Here is a 20,399-nt window from a genome sequence, read left to right as displayed (position 1 = left end):
TCCTTTGGCGGGGGGGGGGGGGGGGGGGGGGGTGGGGGGGGGGGGATGATAGTGTTTGTCCCATAGATTGGTGGCAACACAACACAAGGAAAAGATCACCTTCCAAGAGGACTTCTTAGCCTCTGTCAAGGGTTAAAATATGAGGGAGGCAAGTTGGAAAACCTTTCTCCTTTGCCATATTTTACATCGACTTCAAAATGGAATTTTTCTTTAAAAGCCATTAAGAGAGATAACTTAGATAAACACAAGTCACAGAAGACTCTGTTCTGTGGTTGTTCCTGCACGCAAGTTGCTCCAATTACCGATTACCAATTATGCAAATAACAACCACAGAATCTAGCTGGAGACATGTAATGGTTTGTGCATACTGGACTTTTAGTCTGTGGTTGTCTTGCATGCAGTACGTTCCTTCTGTAGCTGTCAGGAATAACTTATTTATGGTATATGTAAAAAGGACAAAAGAACACATACTGTGATCTTACCAGAGGTGCCTTCTTCCCATGATTGAGAATTTACAGACTTTGAGACTTTAGTTCCCTAACTTTTTGATGTCTACAGAGATTTCTAATAGTCATAGTTTAAAAGATAACTTCCTAACTCATGTCATCCATAATAGTGAGGCCCTGCTCCCTACACACACCCCTTCGTCTTTCACAGCATTCAGAAATATCCCTGATTTTATAAACACTTTTCATCCCCTGATCCTGGAGAGGAGTGGTTATATTTATATTCTGGCTGGAGAAGCTAAGTGTGGTGAGTTTAAGGAAGCATTTTTTAAAGCGATGTGAACTTATGTCGAGAAAACAAAATTTATTTTTAAAACAGAAAGGCAAAATCTTAAATAAAATTGCATTTGGGATTGATGTTTAAAATTCTAAGAATTGGAAGACATGATTTTATTAATATAATTTAATCTTATCTATGAATACCAAACTAGATATTCGATTGAAAATACCATATGTTAGTCCTGGCTCCCAGCTTTCTTGGCTAGCAAGAAGAAATTCTCTGAGGTTGGCTTGCCCCAGCTCTTTCAAAATTAGGCTGGGAAAAAAACTTTGGTATGCATCCAAGGCCTGTACTCTGCAAGTGAATTCACTTCCTACAGCCCCATCTCCTCCTGTCTCTGTCCTCCCCTCACTCCGACCCTGCGCATTTGATGGTATTTTTTTTTAAAGATTTTATTTATTTATTTGATAGACAGAGATCACAAGTAGGCAGAGAGTCAGGCAGAGAGAGAGAGGAAGGTAAGCAGGCTCCCTGCTAAGCAGAGAGCCCGATGAGGGGCTCAATCCGAGGACCCTGGGATTATGACCCGAGCTGAAGGCAGAGGCTTTAACCCACTGAGCCACCCAGGTGCCCCTGATGGTGTTATTAATATGATTTCGCCAAATGCTAATGGACAGTTCACTTTAGCATTTCAGACAGATATGATCTTTGGGGAGGACTCACACTGGTGAATAGGATAAATGGCAAATGAGAAATTCTTCAGTGCACTGTCCATCCCTCTCCATCCGTGTAAACTGAGGGCCACCTTTGGCAAATATCCAATTCCTTTCATTAATTTGATCAGTCCATGCAATTTAAACTGCAGAGAGGATTTTTTTTTTCCTGTTTTGATATGAAATGTTGTTTGGTCGTCTGTGGTGTAAACTGGAAAATTTCAGTGTCTCCATTGCCTATGCCCACACAGCAGTTTTTCCAAAGCCAATTAAGACAGTTTTGCTCTTGGTAGTCAAAGTGGAAATCACGTAAAGTTCGACAATGTTGTGCAAATTGACAGCAGGCATCATGAGCCTACCTACTTTTAGAATATAAAAAGACCAAGGACCCAGATTCTCTGGCACTCCTTCTAAAAGCACGTCAGCTCCTCTCTTGCCAAGACTTACCAGGCACTGTTGAGGAGGACGGGACTGTGCATGAAGAGCTTAAGGCACATTTGCCCAGAGAAAAGCAGAGCAGAAAGCAGGGTTATTAGTGGAAGGTTAGCTGTAATTCTAAGTGGTAGAAGTTATGTTTTTTCCCTTTTAAATATTTTTTTACGTCTTTGAATATTTTATGATAATCATGTGCTAACATTGCCGTGAAAAAAAAAATCAGTAAAGCTATAATTAGCGTATGATGGTTAGTGGGTGAGAGGATGGGCTCCTTTCTCTGGAAGCATTTCCTCTGGTGGATAAAAGAGAAGAAGATGTGGGGTGGTGAGTGTTACAAATCTGAATAAACACGTACCAGGAGAGTAAGCATTCATCTTTTTCTAAACCACTTCTGTCATTTGATTTGATTTCATTCTAGGGCAGTAGTACTGACATATCAAGAACACTGTGGAGTGACTTACTTAACCCTCTCTGAAGACCCTAGTCCTCGAATAATTTTCCACAACAGATGTCCAGTAACAATCCTTATAAAGGAAAATATCAAAGGTATATTTTGTCACATTGAATTTAAATAATATTAAGCTTGTATTCTTTCTGGAGGTTTTTATTTATTTATTTTTTTTCCAGAGGTTTTTAATTCAGTAGCTACCTGTGATCCTGTGAAGAATGTTTAAATAAAAGTATCATTTGTCCCTCTTCCAGAAGTTTCTCCTGCTGCATTATGTTTAATATCTCTTCTCTATGTCTTCAAGGCCTAAGTCTTCATATGCCTTTTTTTTTTAAATTTCAGATATTCCTAAGTTTGAGGTTTATTGCAGAAGAATTCCTTCTGAGTGCTCAATTCATCATGAACTATATCATCAGATTTCCAGTTATCCAGACTGCAAGACCAAAGACTTACTTCCCAGCCTCTTCCTGAGAGTGGAATCTCTAGAGGACATAACAAGCGAGTGGAGTGATGCCATTGACATCAACAACCAGGGGACACAGGTCAGTGAGCCACGCATCTTCCTGCCATGGCCCAAACACAGATTCCCTTTTCTAAGGCTTCTATGCTTGTCTGGTTTTTTTATTTTTGTTTTTGGGGTTTTTGTTTGTTTGTTTGTTCATTTGTTTTTAAAGATTTTATTTATTTATTTATTTATTTATTTTGACAGAGAGATAGAGAGAGAGCCCAAGTAAGCACAGTGGCAGGCAGAGGGAGAGAGAAAAGGAGGCTCCCCGCTGAGCAGAGAGCCCAATGCAGGGCTGGATCCCAGGACCCTGGGATCATGACCTGAGCCGAAGGCAGCAGCTTAACCAACTGAGCCACCCATGCCCCCGTGCTTGCCTGTTTTTAAACAGACTTTTCCAAATGCTGCACTTCTTGTCCCTGTGTGAGGACGCAGGTGTATCCATTTTTCCATCCTCATTAGGTTATAAATTCTGAGATACAAGTCTGGGTTTCCCAAATGTACTTACAACTGTTAACCAGCAAGGAGCACTTCGTAAAGGCAAGCCCCTCTTGGGTCTAATCCAAGGTCAAGAATGAAATAAAATTGTTAGACTTCTCTACATAGAGGGTGGTCCTACTGTCCAGATTTTAGGAAAATCATAATGGCAACCCTAGATACATCCCCTCTTTAGAAAATTTCAAAACTTACTTTAAAAATAGGCATATTTTTGCTAAAAGTACATAACAGTCTGCAAATATAAGTACAGTTTAAAAACCTGGAACAGATAAATGTCCCAATTTGTCTGTCTTGCTCTCCGTGTTGGTGGTGGTTTATTTTTGTTGAAAATGGCATATGAACCTAGCATTTCATGTCTCCTATACTTAAAATTTGCCATCTTCCGGTGTATAACAAAAAAAGTCACTATTATATAGCAGTCACCTCTCTCTGGTCCATCCTCTAGTCCATCCTCCCTCCGCTCAGCCCCCGGGGACCACAGCTATCCTTGGCGCTCTGAGCTTGTCAGGTTCAAGGCACCACCTGTGAGCGGAACCACACCACACACGTCCTGCCACCACGGCCTGCCGTGCCGGCTCATTTCCCTCAGCGTAGTTAGTGTCTTCGGTGTCGGTCCGTGTCATGGCGTGTGATGCTGCTTTCTTCCATTTTAGGGCTGAGTGATCTGTGCTGTACTTGGTTACAGATCTTCCACACCTATTCATTCATTAGTAGGTCCCATTCACGGTAATGGTTACAAGACATCTATTAAAGTTACAAATATATTTACTGTAATAATGATTATCATTTAATAATCGTTTACTGCACACCAGGCATCATGCTGAGCTCTTGTCATTCATTCCTCTCTAAGTCTACGTAGCCATAAGAGACAGGTCAATGGTCCCCATGTTACACGAGTGAAAACTGAGACCTCCAGAAGTAACACAGCCCAATTCCTTGGCGTTACTAGAAAAATGACTGGGATTTGATCCAGACGTGCCTGATTCCAAAGCACTGTTCCATACCACTATGCTATGAATCCTACTTCCCCACCTGGGATTCCTGAACACCCCTTTTCCCCAGCTGGCACATTGTTTCTCATCTCCTGACAGACTCTCTGTCTTCCCCCTACTGTGAAGTCTCCTCCCCACTACAGGCCCCCCATTTGTTCATATAACACTTGTAACATTGAATTGCTTTTTTTTTTTTAAGAATTTATGTATTTGAGAGAGAGAGAGCAAGAGCAAGCCTGAGCCAGAGGTGAGGGGGTTAGAGGAGCAGAGGGAGAAGCAGACTCCCCACTGAGCAGGGAGTCCGATGCGGGGCTCAGTCCCAGGACCGCAACTGACTGAGCCACCCAGGCACCTCTCTAGATATTTCTTTAAGTGATTTCCCACCAAGTTAGATTTCCTGGCGGTCAGATACCTGCCTAATTCCTCCTCGGCCTGTGGGAGAGTGCCTGTCGGCACGGTAAGAGTAAATATCAAATCCGTAAATGAAGGACTGAATGAAGGACTGAATGAATGAATGAATGAATGAGAAGATGAGACTAGGCTAGAGAGGTGGTGTGAAGGAGGGCATGAGAGCCCTGGGTCTAGCCTTGGGAAAGGCCAGCGTGTCAGTGCAGAGCAGCAAAAGAGACGGAGAGGAAGAGGCAGAGTGGCAGGAGGACCACCAGGCAGGGGAGACAGAGAGCCCCCGAGGAGCAAAGTTGACAGGCTGGAAGGTGGCAGAAGGAGGGAAGAAGGTAGCGATTGGAAATGACAAGTTCAGAGTGAGCGGAAGGGAGGGAGGGGAGGCACATGTGAGAACTGTGTTTTCCAGGAGTGGGGCCATGCAGCGGAGGAGGCCGGTCTCTGCGCTGCAGGGGTGGAGGCGGTCAAGGAGAAGTGGAGAGGTCAGTGAGGAGTGCCCGGGAGACAAGTCCAGGGCCCCAGGAGTGAGGTTGCGCTGGAACAGGAGGACCTCGTCCTCTTCTCTGCCTGCAGGAAAGAGGTGGGCAGAGGTTAGGGAGAGCTGCTTCGAGGGAGGGACCAGGACATTGAGGGAACTGATGCACTGAGGACTGAGTTTGAAGTACGGAGTAGATCACCTGCTGAGGAGAGAGGGCTGGGGGCTCTGGGGAGTGAGTTAGCAGTGGGATCAGGTGGAGGATGCAGCCAGGGACAGGTGCAGGACAAGCCGAGCCACCAGGGGCCACATTCACCTTGGAGACCTGCCTTTGTAGTGGTCCCCACCCTAGAGGGGTATGGTTTCTGTCCTCAGCACTCATGGGCTGCACACTGAGAACCTGCTAGATCTGCGCAGACCCCGAGATGCTCCTGGTCTCATTAACTTACAAAATAAAGATTGCAAACTTCCCAAGGGCTCCTGAACTCCTCTGCGTCAGTTTGAAAATTTTTCAAACCTTGCTTGCTTCTCTGTGTCTAGGGAATTCTTGACAACAGGCCTTCTGCCTGCCAAACCTTATTTGAGGGATTCCCATTCACTCTAAATTTCCTCAAACCTTTGTAGTCACAGATACTTCAAAGCTAGGAGGAGGTATTCTTTCCAACACCCTTATCATCCCTGGTCTGAGGACCCAGCAAAGGCTCATGTTCCCATTAATCTTTGAAGAGCTGTGTGCCATATGTCCAGCAGACCACAGTTTGCTTCCTACTCCACAGGAAGATGTGTTTCAGAGCCTCACCGACATCTCAGGAATACACCAGCGTGTATAAATCACTGGGGAGTAAAGGGAGTTGTGTCCTCTGATGAAAGGAAGCAGCCCTTCTGTAGAAGTGAGTTCATTTTCCAAGAGCCTTTCCTCAGCCCTGGGTCTGAGGCCTATGATGCAAATTTCAAAGCTTACCTTAAAAAGCAGGATAGGGGCGCCTGGGTGGCTCAGTTGGTTAAGCAGCTGCTTTCGGCTCAGGTCATGATCCCAGCATCCTGGGATCGAGTCCCACATTGGGCTCCTTGCTCCGCAGGGAGCCTGCTTCTCGCTCTGCCTCTGCCTGCCACTCTGCCTTCCTGTACTCTCTCTATCTCTCTGACAAATAAATTTTTAAAAATCTTTTAAAGAAAAAAAAAATGGCAGGATAAAAACACCGTAAAATCACCAGTTTGCTCAAGGAAGACAACTCCTTTAGCTTTTGCCAGTGATTGCCCCTTGCCTCAGCTCTGGAAATAAGACAGTGTCATGTCCTATACTTTTGAGATGGAATATGACAGGGTCAGGCGGAAAGTAAGTTTATAATAACATAAAGAGGTGTTCTTTAGATCAGGAATTCCTGGGAAGATCTGATGGTGTGTAGGCCATAAAATTCTGACCATTCTTCATGTGGGTTTTCCTGGGCTGTGTTACTAGCTGACATGTGGCTAGAAGACATTCCCTAGTTACTCACCAGAGGTCCCAAAGCAGCAGCGGGTGCTCTTAGCCTTAACTTTTTATCAGGTGTGAGCCTGACTCTGGGGGAAACATCTCTAGATTCTGAATAAATAAGAAGACATTTTAAAAAATGAGCTTATGTGGACCATTTTAAGTCACAGTTTTGATCCCATCAGGGAGACACATTGGGGAGACAAATAATAAGCAAATGCTCCCAAGGCTATCGTGTTGGGAACTCTGGGGGCAACTGTGAAGGGAAGGTCAGTGGTCCTGCTAGGGTGTCCAGCAGATGAGCTTGGGAGGCTAAGAAGAACCTCTCCAGTAAGGGAACCTCTCCAGTAAGGGATCCTCTCCAGTAAGGGATCCCGTACTTCAGATTGAACAGGCATGAAGTAGACAAGAAAGTGGGAGATTTTTTCTGGGTGAAGAAAGCAATGTGTTTGAAGCTTCTGTGCTCAGACAGGGAGCCTGGTCCCTTCAGGGATCTAAATGCCAAGGTGGCCAGAGTGCCAGATGAAGGAAAAGGGGCCGGGACAGGGACCAGTGAGGCAGTTCAAGGCCAAACCCGGGCAGATTCAGTATCTGCAGCCAAGGATTTAGGTTTTTATCTTAAGAGCCATGGGAAGTCTTTGACTTGTTTATGAAAAGCAATTTCTGAGCCATTGAAGCAGCAAAGAAAAATGAGCCCGTAAAAACCCCAGAAGGTTTGCAGGTGAGTTTTCTTCTAAAAAGATCCAGTAAATTCTCACTATCTTTGATGCTTAGCAGAAGTGTTCGGTGGAGTCAGCATCACCAGCGTTTTCTTTTCCATGTGTGTGGAAGAGGCGGAGTAACGGTCCTTCATGTTTCTGTAGCTCTCTGCCATTTACAAAGTACTTGCGCATCCACAGTCTCTATTCTTCCGTTCATTTATTTGGCAAGTTTAATGGAGGAACTATCCAGGGCCAAACCTTTTGCCCCGAACAAGGCTTTACTCCTGCTCCAAGGAACTGAGCAGAAGTAAGTAAATCCAGTCAAGTGGTATAAGTCCCAAGACAGAGCGTTTGATCACAGCAAAAATTCTAGGATCATTAGGGCAATAATTTGTGTGTTTCTTTTCCTGATGAGAAGATTGAGACTTAAAGAGTAATCAACTAGGTGGCTTATAACTAAGCAGGATCAGACTGGAACCAGGATGTGCCCACATGTGACCCAGTCTTGTTTTTCCTGTACCAAGTGGAGGTCACAGTCTGTCCTTTGGAGTCCAGCCCTGGCTACAGGAATTGCTACCTGAAGGTTCATGAAAGCACAGGTTAGAAGAGGTTTTCTACTTTCCCCTCTATCCAGGGCAAGAGTCCCTCCCGTGCCATCTCCCCTCAGTCTTCTGGCTCAGTTTCATTCCAGCAGTGACTATAGGAAAGTTTCTGCCCATGTCGAACTGAAAATCCTCCCTCCGTGGCATCCACTCCTTCATCCTTGTTTTACCCTCTGGGGCATCACAGATTGTTTACTTCCCCTCTAATATAGCAACACTACAATTATTTGAAGGCCGCCTCCACATCTTCTCTAAGTGTTCCCTTATCCAGGCCAAACATTGCTGGTTCCTTGAATCATTCCTTCAGTAAATGTGATTTCCAGACCCATCACCACAGTTACCCTTGTCTGAATACACTAGTGTGTTATGTTCCCTTTTAAAAATCTGGCAGCCAGAATTATACATACTATTCCAAATGTGGTCTAACCAGCTATTACCTCCCTGTGCTTCCATTAATAAAGTGGAAGATTGAGTTAGCTTTTTATTAACAAGTTCAGACTGTTTGTTATTATTGAACTTGTGGTCAACCACATCCCCCAGGTCTTTATCATATGACTCGCTGTACAGTTGACTTTTTGAACCCAGTGACAGGACTTTGCATTTATCCCCAATAAATTAAATCTTGTTGCTATTGGCCTCGTCCAGCTTGTTGAAATCACTTTAAAAAAAATTTGTGATGCTGTCATCCAACATATTAAGTATCGTTGGTAGCTTTATGTCATCTATAGATGTGGTGAGCATGCATTCTACGTGTTCGTCCGAGTCATTAATAAGTATGTCGAACAGGACAAGTCCAAGGTCTGCAGGCCGTGGTAAATCACTAGGTACCTCCCGAATGCATGGGTTCAGTTAGCCACTAACACCTCAAAATGCACAGTCATCTGGCCACATCTCTTAAATAAGAAAATGCACCTGAAAACGTTTTTTAAGCCATACTGTTTAAGGTGTTTCTTATCTTGCTTTCAAGGTTATCATGACACTTTGCTAAATGCCTTGATGAGCCAGGACTCAAGTAATGTAATCAGTCCACTTGGTGCAGATCAGACAGAGGGAATAACCCTGAGAACTACCGCTTGAAGAGCATGTGGTCATTTTCCAACATACCCTTAGCCTCTGTCCGGGAACCTTTACATAGAAGAAGACTTAATCAGCCCAAGAGAGTATCTGATTTCTAAAACATGCAGTAAAGCTATTTTGGCTTTTTGTTTACTTCCCTCGCCTTCCCCTACATCCCATATCAAGGATAGAACAGACATCAGCTAGTTGGTACCCACTTCTGCATATCTGCCAAGTGCTGTGGTCTAGAGTCTTCTATGTGTCTACAGTTTGTTCCAGCTGAGACACACCTGCTCTTAAAGATACTTGGGAGTAGGGATTCCCCTAGATATTTTTCAGCTGTATACAGAGGGAAGACTTATACTCTGAACATCGCTATTTTGTTTTCGCCCTTATCCATCATTTTCTCATTTTAGAAACTGATCATTTTAAAAATTCATCTACCTTTTTTCCTCTTGGAGATCAACTCTCACTGCTTTAGCTACCAGCTATCATCCAGTCACTCAGATCCATCTCGGGCCCCTGCATCTCTCCTAAGCTTCAAGTCTTATTCTTCGCCAACCACCAGACATCTCCACCTGAAACTCACAAGCACCTCAAACCCAGCATGTCTGAAACCAAAGTGACCATTTTCCACTTCTAAGAGAAGCCAGCTTCTCTTAGAGTCGCTCCTTCCCACTATAGAAACCTTAAATAAGATTTCTGTAAATTTGTATTGAATTCCTGCTTTACGTCAAGCATTCTACAAATATGATCTTTAGTCCCTGCCACATTCCTTAAAGGCAGATACTACCTGAAGCCCAGGGAGGTCACCTTTCACAAAGCAAGTGGCCTGGGATCCAAACTCTAGCTGTCAGTCTTCTGAGCCTATATTTTTCCTGCTGTACCCCAATACCTTCCTTTCCCTCTTCCTCCTGCCCCCACACATCCTGTAAACCACCAGGTTCTGGCAGAAAGTCCTCAGAAGTTTCTCTGGATCTGCCCCTTCTCTCTGTGACCATGGTCTACTTCAGGCCTTTTATCCGTCTTCCCTCTCCCAGAGTTTGGCAGTAGCCCCTCAAAGGACCTCTGTGTTGTCAGCCTCATCTCCTTCAACTCGGTCTCTACAGCTACCACCCAAGTGATTACTAAAACACAGAGTCCAGCTCAGAGAAGGCTCTCCAGGCCACTAGACTGCTTAAAACAGGCCACCACCTGAGACAAACAGGCTGCGTGTTACTTCCATACCCCCTCTGTAGGTAAGGGGTCTGTCCGGCCCCATAGCACACACGGAACTCTCTTCTTCCCTTCAAAGCCTAAGTCTTAACTTGGTCCACATCATGGCTTTCCCTCTTCAGATATTTTCTTACAAGTCACTTCGTCTAGAAATAGGAGTACTACTTCTCAATTTATTCCTTCCCAAAATAGGGAGTAAAATTCTTTTATGAAAAAGAAATGTTAGCCAAAGGTCAGAACAAATAGAATGGCTAATTACCTGCAGATCTATTTACGGAGGCTGAGTGTCTGCCATCTGCCGGCTGGAGACCCAGGAAAGCCATAGTGTGATTCAGTCCGGGTCCAAAGGCCTGACAACCAAGGCAGCTAAATTCAGGAGGAGAAGATGAAATGAGATATCCTAGTTCACCAGTGAGGCAGGGGGTAAAGGGGGCAGATTATTCCTTCCTGCACCTTTTATTCTATTCAGGCCCTCTACAGACTTCCCCCCACATTGGAGAAGGCCATCTACTGAGTCTGCTGAGTCAGATGCTAATCCCATCCAGAAACATCCTCACAGACACATCCAGAAATAACGCATAACCTGGGCACCCTCTGGCCAGTCAGGTTGACACAAAATCAGCCATCACAGAAAGAAAGTAAAAATCTAAGGTGGGAGCACAGGAGTCAGGTAAAAGAAAGAGAATTGGAAAGGGAGGAGGCCCAGCAAAGTGTATCCTGTGGCTGTTGGAGCCCAGATGAAGAGGAAATGAGTAAAATATTAGAGGAGGAGAGCCCAGAAGTTATTTTAGTAACAGGTGAACCTATTATTGAGGTCTACCTCAGCTTCTGTGCTGGGGTGTTCTCTGCCTCCCTCCAGATTTTCCCTGGATTGCCACATAGAGCCTGCAGGGAAAAAGAGGGAGACCTGGAAAGAGAGACTTTCAGGAATTCATCCTTTCATTTCCTGTGTCCCCTTGTAACTTATTAACTTAGTAAAGTTAAATTGATATCATTTTAAAAAATATTGTTTGCTGGACATAAATCTAATAAGAATTTTAATAAAGATAACTGGATACATAGGAAAGCACAAGTTTATTAAAGTGTTTCTTACTTGTAATCGTGGTAAAAGACCACATAGTAAGTGGCGGGCAGGACAAAGGCCTGGAATGATGTTCTTATAAGCACACCAGTGAGAGAAAGTTTACTTGATCAGAGTAAACAGACACAAACAGATACAAATGACAAAATACAGAGTATCCTCCCAGGGTTTAGTGGTCAGAGCAGCAAATCTACCAGATGTTGCCTGATAGCCTCCTCCCCCTTCCCCCCCACTCCAATGTGAAGTGAAGAAAGAACAAACACTTAAGGGATGGCACTGATCAGGACAGACTGGCTCATTCGGCAGGTAACAGCTCTGCAGCAACAACAGAAAACCCCCTTGGTCATCAGTCATATCATCGTCCCTTTTCTACATGTGAAACAAACAAATTGCCTCCCTGGAGCTCCATCCAGTCACCACATCCCACTGGAAATCCAGTACTCCTGAGCAATGCTCTGAGTCTGCGCAGGTCTCCCTTCATCTGGAGAGCTGGGAGCTTGTGGCCTCCTCCCTCTCCCCTCATTTTACAAGACAGGATAACCATTATAACCCCTCCAGAATGGAAAGGAGAAGAAAGAGAGACATAACGGCAGCCCCTTATCCGTGACAATTCTGAAAATTTTCTGAGCACGTAATTGTGGGGTTTCTACCCTGGAGCAGGGTCTAGTCTCTGAGCCCCGTTTCTATTCTTGGAACTGCTTTCTTAGCATTTTTCTTCTAGTCCCTGGATCTACCCTCAAGAGCTCTTCCTCGAGCCCATCTCAAGCTTGTATTGCGTTTCAAGCAATCATAGTCTCTTCCAGTCTAGACTTGTGAGTTGATTGGGCGGTAGTCATTTCTTAAGAACTATTTGATTCTCAAGGATTCATGTACTGATAACCACACCCATGGTCCTTCTCAAGGCATATTTCTGTGCTATCTTGCTTCTTCGCTTCTCTCCAGATTTAAGAGAGTTTCTGTGGCAAACATATACTTTTAAGCTGAACTTTCTTCTGAGTCACTTGAAAAACTGACCAATTCTTTCCTGATATCTGAGCTCATCTCTTCTTGAATACATTGCCAGAGACAGCCAGCAGCAGCCAACACACACTACTAATGTTTTGTTCCCGAACCTCATCTTCTGGAGGCACAAATGGATTAGGTTTATAATCTGCCTCCCAGGTAATATCAGACAACAGTCTTACTAAATGTCTTGCTACTTTATAACATGAATTGCCACTTTAATATCTTCCAGTATCAATTCTTACTGCCTGACCATTAACCCAAGGACTCCTATTTTAGGTTTTTGCAGGAACCCTACTTCTAGTATCGATATTACATTAGTTAGCTGGACGAGGCTCTGCAGCCTTTCCAAATCCTAGCATTTACTGCTTGCTCATGCTGTGTGCCCAGGGCTCATGGTCACTTTCCATGGTCACTCAGGGATGCAGGTTGATGGAGTCTCCGTCACCTTCTGTGTGCCCCACTGTAAAAAGACACCCCCAAACCTAGAGGCTTAACAATGAAGAACATCTCAGGAGTCTGAAGGTTTGTTTGGGTGACTTTTGTGCAGGATGAGCCTGGGATCACTCATGCAGCTGTGTTCGGCTGGAAGTTGGCAGAGGGAGGAGTTCAGCTGGACCGTCTGGGCATCTCTCTCACCATGTGGTTTTTCTTCTCTAGAGAGGCTAAACCAGACTTCTTCACATGGTTGGCAGGAGGGCAAACCCCAGGGATTAAGCTTTATCAGGCTTCTCGCCTCTCATTTGCTGATATCCCGTAAGCTGACGGCAGTCACAGCCAAGCTCTAGATCAGCAGAAGGAACCAAGCAAAGGCCTGGAAGCTGGGTGTGCAGCTCCCTGACTGTGCAACCGTCTGCCACAACCAGCTAGACCAGGAAGCAACAAGCTTTTCTTCAAAAAGTTTCTTCTTTTTCTTCAGTAAGCATTTTCAGTTTTGCATGCAATACAGTCTCTGTCACAATTTCTCCACTCTGCTGTTACATAGAGACAGTATGTAAATAAAGGAGCATAGCTATGTCTCCACAAAACTTTATTTACAACTAACAGGCCGTGGATTGGATTTGTCCTGCTACTGATCTAGAGCATAGAACCTGTATTCAGCCTCCACAGCAGGGGAAGAAGACTAGCTCTTTTATGCTTTGGCTCAGAAGTAACGTTTGTCAATTCTGTCTTTAGCTCATTGGCCAGAACTTAGTCACGTGGCCACACCTAACTGCAAGGGGCTGAGGGGTAGAGTCCCGCTCTGTGCTGGGCGGAGCTCGGTACGCATGGACACTAGAAGTCTCTACCCCAGCAGCTACATTGAGAGGATATCCATTCAGGTCTTGACTGCATATCAGGTGCTGAAGAAAATGGACATAAAACCATTGTCCTCATGAGCTTATACAGAGATCATAATGATTAATATATGAAGAGGGAGAAGCATTTATACATCTTTGCCCTGAAATCATTAGTTATTATCCCATCATTTGTGTACTTGGCTTTGTTACCAGCTAAGCTGAGAGCAGTTTGAGGGTATGATTAGATCTTCTCGGTCCCTGAGGCACCTGGGTGGCTCTACCGGTTAAGCATCCAACTCTTGATTTCTCCCTGGGTCATGATCTCAGGGTCATGAGATGATCTCAGGGTTGTGAGATCAAGCACGGCATCAGGCTCCCTACTCGGCAGGGAATCTGCTTCTCCCTCCCTCTTCATCTACCCCCCACCTCATGTGCTCGCTCTCTCTCAAACAACTAAATCTTCAAAAAAAAAAAAACCTTCCCTATCCCTAATACAGTGCCTTGCTCTTTGTAAGAACACTTTAAGTATCAAGTAATTGGTTGAATGACTAAATTACCATCAGACCAAAACAAGGATTTGTTTTAAAACTTCTGAGGTAGGTACAGATGCCTAATTTCCCTGGCAGTTAACTAACTAACTAACTAACTAACTCCCTAATCCCTAGAGCTGCCGCTGTGCAAAATGCTTGGCATTGTGAGCGAGTGGAAGGAACACCCAGAAAAATTTTTCTCCAGAGTCCAGATTTTTTATGAGAAGTACCTTAAAGGTTTAAGTCCATTTGCTTGCTTCAAAGTCCCTTGGGCAGTTAACAAAAACCATCAGCTTGATTTATCTTTCCTATCTTAGAAGGAACCAGTATCCTTCCTCATTTCATGATGCCTAAGGATGACTTTGAGTTTGAGCAGAGCAGTAAATATTTCCCTTTTTGAGCCTCTCCTTCCCTCCTTTGCGGGTTGATAGTTCTCTCCTAAAACCCTGGGATATGCACTTAAGTTATAGTCACTGAGAGAGGGAAATACAGATGGGAGCACAGGGCCTTAGAAAGGTTTGTGCTGGGGCACCTGGGTAGCTCAGTGGATTAAAGCCTCTGCCTTCCACCTGGGTCATGATCCCAGCGTCCTGGGATCAAGCCCCACATTGGGCTCTCTGCTCAGCCAGGAGCCGCTTCCTTTCCTCTCTCTCTGCCTGCCTTTCTGCCTACTTGTGATTGCTGTCTGTCAAATAAATAAATAAAATCTTAAAAAGAAAGAAAGAAAGAAAGGTTTGTGCCAAATGAATAATCTCACGTCTATAAACCTAGTAGAAAAGCAGTTGACTAAGGGCACCTCGGCAGCTCAGCCAGTTGAGTATCCCACTCTTTATTTCCACTTGGGTGGAAGTGGAAATGATCTCAGGGTCGTGGATTCGAGCCCCAGGCTGAGCCCACTTCAGGCTCCACGCTCAGCAGGGAGTCTGCTTCTGTCCCCCCTCTCTCTGTCTCACATCCATGGGTTTTCTCGCTCTCATTCAAATAATATATATATATATATATTTTTTTTTTAAAGCAGTTGACTTACTTTATATATCATACAAAATGATAAATATGAGTGTTTTTGAAATAATACCTGTCTTGTTTTAGATTCATGAGCTTGGCCATTTATTAAGTTGACTGCATTCTAGATTTTGTCCAAGTTCATTTTTTTTTAAAGATTTCATTTACATTTTTGAGAGAGCATGAGCACGAGTGGGGTGAGAGACAGAGAGAGATGCAGCCTCTCCTCTGAGCAGGGAGCCTGAATCAGGGACTTTGGGATCATGGACCTGAGCTGAAGGCAAACGCTTACCCGACTAAGCCACCCAGGTGGCCCAGGTTCAATGTTTACTTTAGAACAGACAAGGAAAATTCAGGATACAGGATCTTTTAAAACATATTTTTTAAAACAGTTCATGTGGGAAACACGTCCGTGGAGCACAAATGGACCCCACTCCTGCCATGAAGAAACTGACAGTCTGATCATTGAGTCAGGTGTGTAAACAGGTGACTGTGCCATGAACAATACAGAATTGTAACCAAACAAGTGCAGTTTAAGTACTTTAGGAACATAGAAGTGAGTATCAAGCTGAGGAAAAGAATAGGAAAACTAGAGGGGACCTTCGTGGAAAGAGATATCCTTAAGGAGCAGGTGCAAAGATATATAGGCTCTCGCATGGGGTGCGGTGGGGGGTGTCTTCTGGGCCCCAGGGGTGCTGAGTAGCAGACAAGGGCCTAAGCTGAAGCAGTGGCCGTGGAGCGCAAGAGAAGGCTCTACCAAGTTGCTGGCTGAGCGGGAGCGTCTTTGGACTGCTGGGCCGCAGGACATGGGCAAGAGGCAGACCTGATGGCCAGCTGCCTGACCCGCCCCGGGGTGCCGCCCCCAGTCAGGATTTCTGAAGGAGGAGCGCTCGTGCACCAAAGAAACCCCGTGCCATTGAAGTGACGTCTGGGGTTCTCTCTGCGGTTCTGCGTCCACTCTTTCCAGGGCCTCCTCAGCCGGTCAGAGTTAGAGTACCTTCATTCCCTGGCAGGCAGGCACCTAGCTCTGTTCCTTCCCCCAGGAATTTTTAGCCTTCCTTTTCTTTACTGTCCTAGCAATAATAAAGGGCCCAGATTTGGCTGAACTGATACCGCAAATTATCACAAAATCAGCGTTCCCAAACATAGGTTCTTGCCTCTACTCTCAGGTAAGGCTGGCCATGAACATGATGTTCTTGGAGTTGTTTTTCAAATAGTTCTGTTCTGTTTTTCAAATATTTATCCATTTAAGCAACCTCGGTATTTCATGCTGAGAGGACATCTGTTCTGCTGGCCTGGCACCTGGCTTCTGAGATAGAACTTTCCTGGGGCTTTAGTCCACCTTCCCATGGAAGAAAAATTAATTTTGACTCCAAGCAAATGAAGTTATCTGACATTGTTACAAGTATGTGAGGGACTGAGAGACCTTGAGAAGATTATGGCATGTCTTGATAGGTTTTCTGGTACGTTTCTGAGTCCTCCGGATAGATGGGCATCCTCATGGTAGCGAGTCAACACTCGAGAGTCTGAAAGTTTTTTCATTTTGCATTTCAAGTCCTGAGTTTCAGGAGATTATTTTCCACAGAGATCCATAAACACACATCAGGCTGGCCCATGGCTGGACTCCAGCCCACACAGAGCTATTTGCCAATTCCAAAGGAGGAGAGAATAAAGACACTCGTGCTCTGTCATCATCCATCATTGTTTTTTGCTATGAACCTTACAGCTGGATATTGAAAAATCTGGATTTGATCTTTCTTTCTTTTCTTTTCTTTTTTTTTTTTTTTAAAGATTTTATTTATTTATTTGACAGAGAGAGATTACAAGCAGGCAGAGAGGCAGGTAGAGAGAGAGAGGAGGAAGCAGGCTCCCTGCTGAGCAGAGAGGCCGATGCGGGACTCGATCCCAGGACCCTGAGATCATGACCTGAGCCGAAGGCAGCGGCTTAACCCACTGAGCCACCCAGGCGCCCTCTTTTTTTTTTTTTAACAAGTCAGCTGAATAGCCTATATACATACATAGAGAGAAATATAACCAGCAAGTGTTTGTGGTATTGAATCAGAACTTAAGACGTTGGAAGGCAACCATTTCAGTAGTGGTTCTTACTTCTTTTTCATCAGATTTTGAATATTATTCTTGTAGGTTGTGTTCCTGACTGGCTTTGGCTACGTATATGTGGACATTGTCCTCCAGTGTGGCACGGTCTTCATCACTGTGGCCCCAGAAGGAAAAGTGGGATCTGGTCTAACTACTACCAACAGGTAGGATTAATTATTATCCCAGTGGCAGTATGGTAAGCTTTCCCATTGTGATATCATAAACCTGCTATTTCCCATTCTTTATCATCTCTATATATACATTATAGCTTTTGGTGAATTATAATGTAATCCATAGGATATGCTTATTAGCATTAAATCCGACCTATAAAAAGTAGCAAGATATGATCTTTCGTACCCCTTCCAGTGATAAGTTGAATAAACTGGTTTACCAACTAAAACATGCATTAGAATTATATATTAGCATTAGCATGAAATGCAAATTAATACTTCTGTATCCAGTTGATAATCTAGTAGTTAGTAATCTGACTTAGCAATTAGAGCTACAAAATAAATTCCTCTCTTAGAGGGTTGCCATCAGGTTTTACACTCATGAACCAAAGAGTTAATATGCTTAATTTAAAGGAACTCCTATAATTCAGTCAGAATAGTATGAAACTAGCCCCTCCTTCTAAAAGTGGAGGCGCATGCATGACCAGGAAGTTCTAGGAAGGGGAAATACAAGAATCAAAGACATGCAAATTTAAGTAAGACATTACCAAAGTTAACAATGATGTGTCATCACCTATGATTCAAGTGGAAGTGTAAACTACTGCATTTTCTGGAAAGCACTTGAGCAACCTCTGTTATCAGCTTTATAATCCCTTTGGCTTGTGGGTGCCTGGGTGGCTCAGTCAGGTGTCCCACTCTTGATCTCAGCTCGGCCTTGATCTCAGGGTCATGAATTTAAGCGCTGCGCTTGGCTCCCTGCTGGGCGGGCTCCAAACTAGGCATGGGCCCTACTTGAGAAAATAAAAGAAAAACGCTTTGGCTTGGAAACTCCTTTTTTTTTTTTCTTTTTTAAGATTTTACTTATTTGAGAGAGAGTGCGTGCATGTGCTCGCATGAACCTCAGGGAGGAGCAGATTGAGAGAGAGAGAAGCAGACTCCCCAATGAGCAGAGAGCCCAATTCAGGACTCCATCCCAGGACCCTGAGATCATGACCTGAGCCAAAGGCAGAGGCTTTAACCCACCGAGCCACCCAGGTGCCCTTTGGAAAGTCCACTTTTAAGAATTCTGAGAATGTAAGAGATAAAGCAGTAGTGAGAGAAGTGGACAAAGACAGAATGAGAGAGATTTATCATATTGCCACTTAGAGGGGCAAAATATTTAGAGCACAAATGCCCAGCAGTAGGGGAACAGATGATACATAAATGGTATATCCACAGAAAAAAAGGCTTACAGTGGAATAAATTAATATGGGTGATAAATCTAAAATAAAGCAAACAGAATATAAAATTGAATATACAAATACAACCAGTCCTATATCATACACAGATGAACAGACACACACACACACAGACATAAATACTTCTCACACATGTTCACACATACATGCACAGAAAACATTCCAGGAACTAAAACTCAAAAGGAGGAACCAAATTTTTAATAGATAAAGGGGTAATAAGCGATTATCTAATAATTTTCTGCACTTTAATTTTCTACAAGAAGAATTTAGTTCAGCATCAGGTTATTATTAAAATTTTATAAAATTTTTAATAAATTTTTAATAAATTTTATAAAATTTATTAAAATTTTATTTAAAATGTAAACTAATAATACTAACTTCCATACATTTATTTAAGCCCTTTTCTTAAAAAGTTCCTCTGCCTGCCTCTCCATCTACTTGTGATTTCTCTCTGTCAAATAAATAAATAAATAAAATCTTAAAAAAAAAAAAGTTCCTTGCTTTTTGTATATGGTTAGGAAATTACTAGTTACAACGTTTGTAAAAAATCAACAGCATAACAAAATTGGAGACATAATATAAAATTACATAACACAGGGGCACCTGGATGGCTCAGTGGGTTAAAGCTTCTGCCTTCGCCTCTGGTCATGATCCCAGGGTCCTGGGATCGAGCCCCACGTCAGGCTCTCTGCTCAGCAGGGAGCCTGCTTCCTCCTCTCTCTGCCTGCCTCTCTGCCTAATTGTGATCTCTCTCTCTCTCTCTCTGTCAAATAAATAAATAAATAAAATCTTTTTTAAAAGATTATGTAACACAAAATTTCAAGCCTATACAATAATTTCAGCAATATTTGCCTAGGGCATTAATAGTGCATTATTAATCATAGTAGCAAATTATACACATAGTGGTAGAAATAAGGAAGGGACAGATATTTACTAATATTCCCTTAATTCATTTATTCAAATATTTTTCAAGTGCTTACTGGATGGTAGGTGCTATTCTAGGGATGAGGACACAATGGTGACCAAAAAGAACAAAATCCCAGCTCTTGAGAAAATGATCATGTTCTTGTAGATATAGAATGGAAGACAAAGAATAAACATAATAAAAAAGGAAAATTGAAGGTACTGCAGAAGGTTGGCTTTCTGCAAGGATAAAAACAACTGGGTAGAAAGACCAGGAATGCTGGGGCCTAGGGACAGAGAGAGAATAATTTTTAAAAAACCAGTGTAGGTAAGCCTCCCCACGAAGCTGACATTTGAGCAGAGACACAAAAGCTTGTGCCAGGGGGTTAATAATATGGCTATCTGGTGGGAAAGCTTTCCTGACAGAGGGCGCAGCCGGTTCAAAGGTCCGAAGTAGCATGCCTGACATGTTGGAGGAGCAGGGAAGAGCCCAATGTGGGCCAAAGTGGGCGAAAACCATAGCGTCTGAGGTCAGAGAGAAAAGGCTAGAAGAGCAGGACTTGTGTCGGGCTTAGTTTTGATTCTTGACATGGGGAAATCACTTCACTTGAGTGAAGAAATGACATGATCTGACCTAAATCTTTAGAAAATTGTTGGCTGGCTCATTGACATAGACCATAGAGAAGCAAGGGTGGAAGCAGAGACTTGTTAAGAGATTGGTACAGTTGTTCACACTAGAGATGCCAGTGGCTTAGACTGTGGTGGGATCAGTGGAAGTGGGAAGAAATGGTCAGATTCTGGATGTGCTTTCTAAGAAAAAACCAGTGGGATTTCCCTGATGCACTAGGTAAGGACTG

General features: G+C 43.7%; 1 protein-coding gene across 6 annotated transcripts in view; it reads left to right on the top strand.

Annotated features, from left to right (window-relative positions):
- VPS13B (vacuolar protein sorting 13 homolog B) overlaps positions 1–20,399 on the top strand; it is a 792,142-nt gene that overhangs the window by 748,551 nt on the left and 23,192 nt on the right. For all 6 annotated transcript variants that reach the window (XM_059165934.1, XM_059165936.1, XM_059165932.1 and 3 more), the window contains 3 exons: positions 2,293–2,420; positions 2,665–2,864; positions 17,277–17,395. In XM_059165934.1, the coding sequence (XP_059021917.1) occupies positions 2,293–2,420; positions 2,665–2,864; positions 17,277–17,395 (447 nt within the window). The remainder of the gene's footprint in view (positions 1–2,292; positions 2,421–2,664; positions 2,865–17,276; positions 17,396–20,399) is intronic.

Source organism: Mustela lutreola, chromosome 3, assembly GCF_030435805.1.
Source record: "Mustela lutreola isolate mMusLut2 chromosome 3, mMusLut2.pri, whole genome shotgun sequence".
Classification (NCBI taxonomy): Eukaryota; Metazoa; Chordata; class Mammalia; order Carnivora; family Mustelidae; genus Mustela; species Mustela lutreola.
The sequence above is the reverse complement of the archived record's forward strand: the minus strand, read 5'-3'. Positions and strand labels throughout refer to the sequence as shown.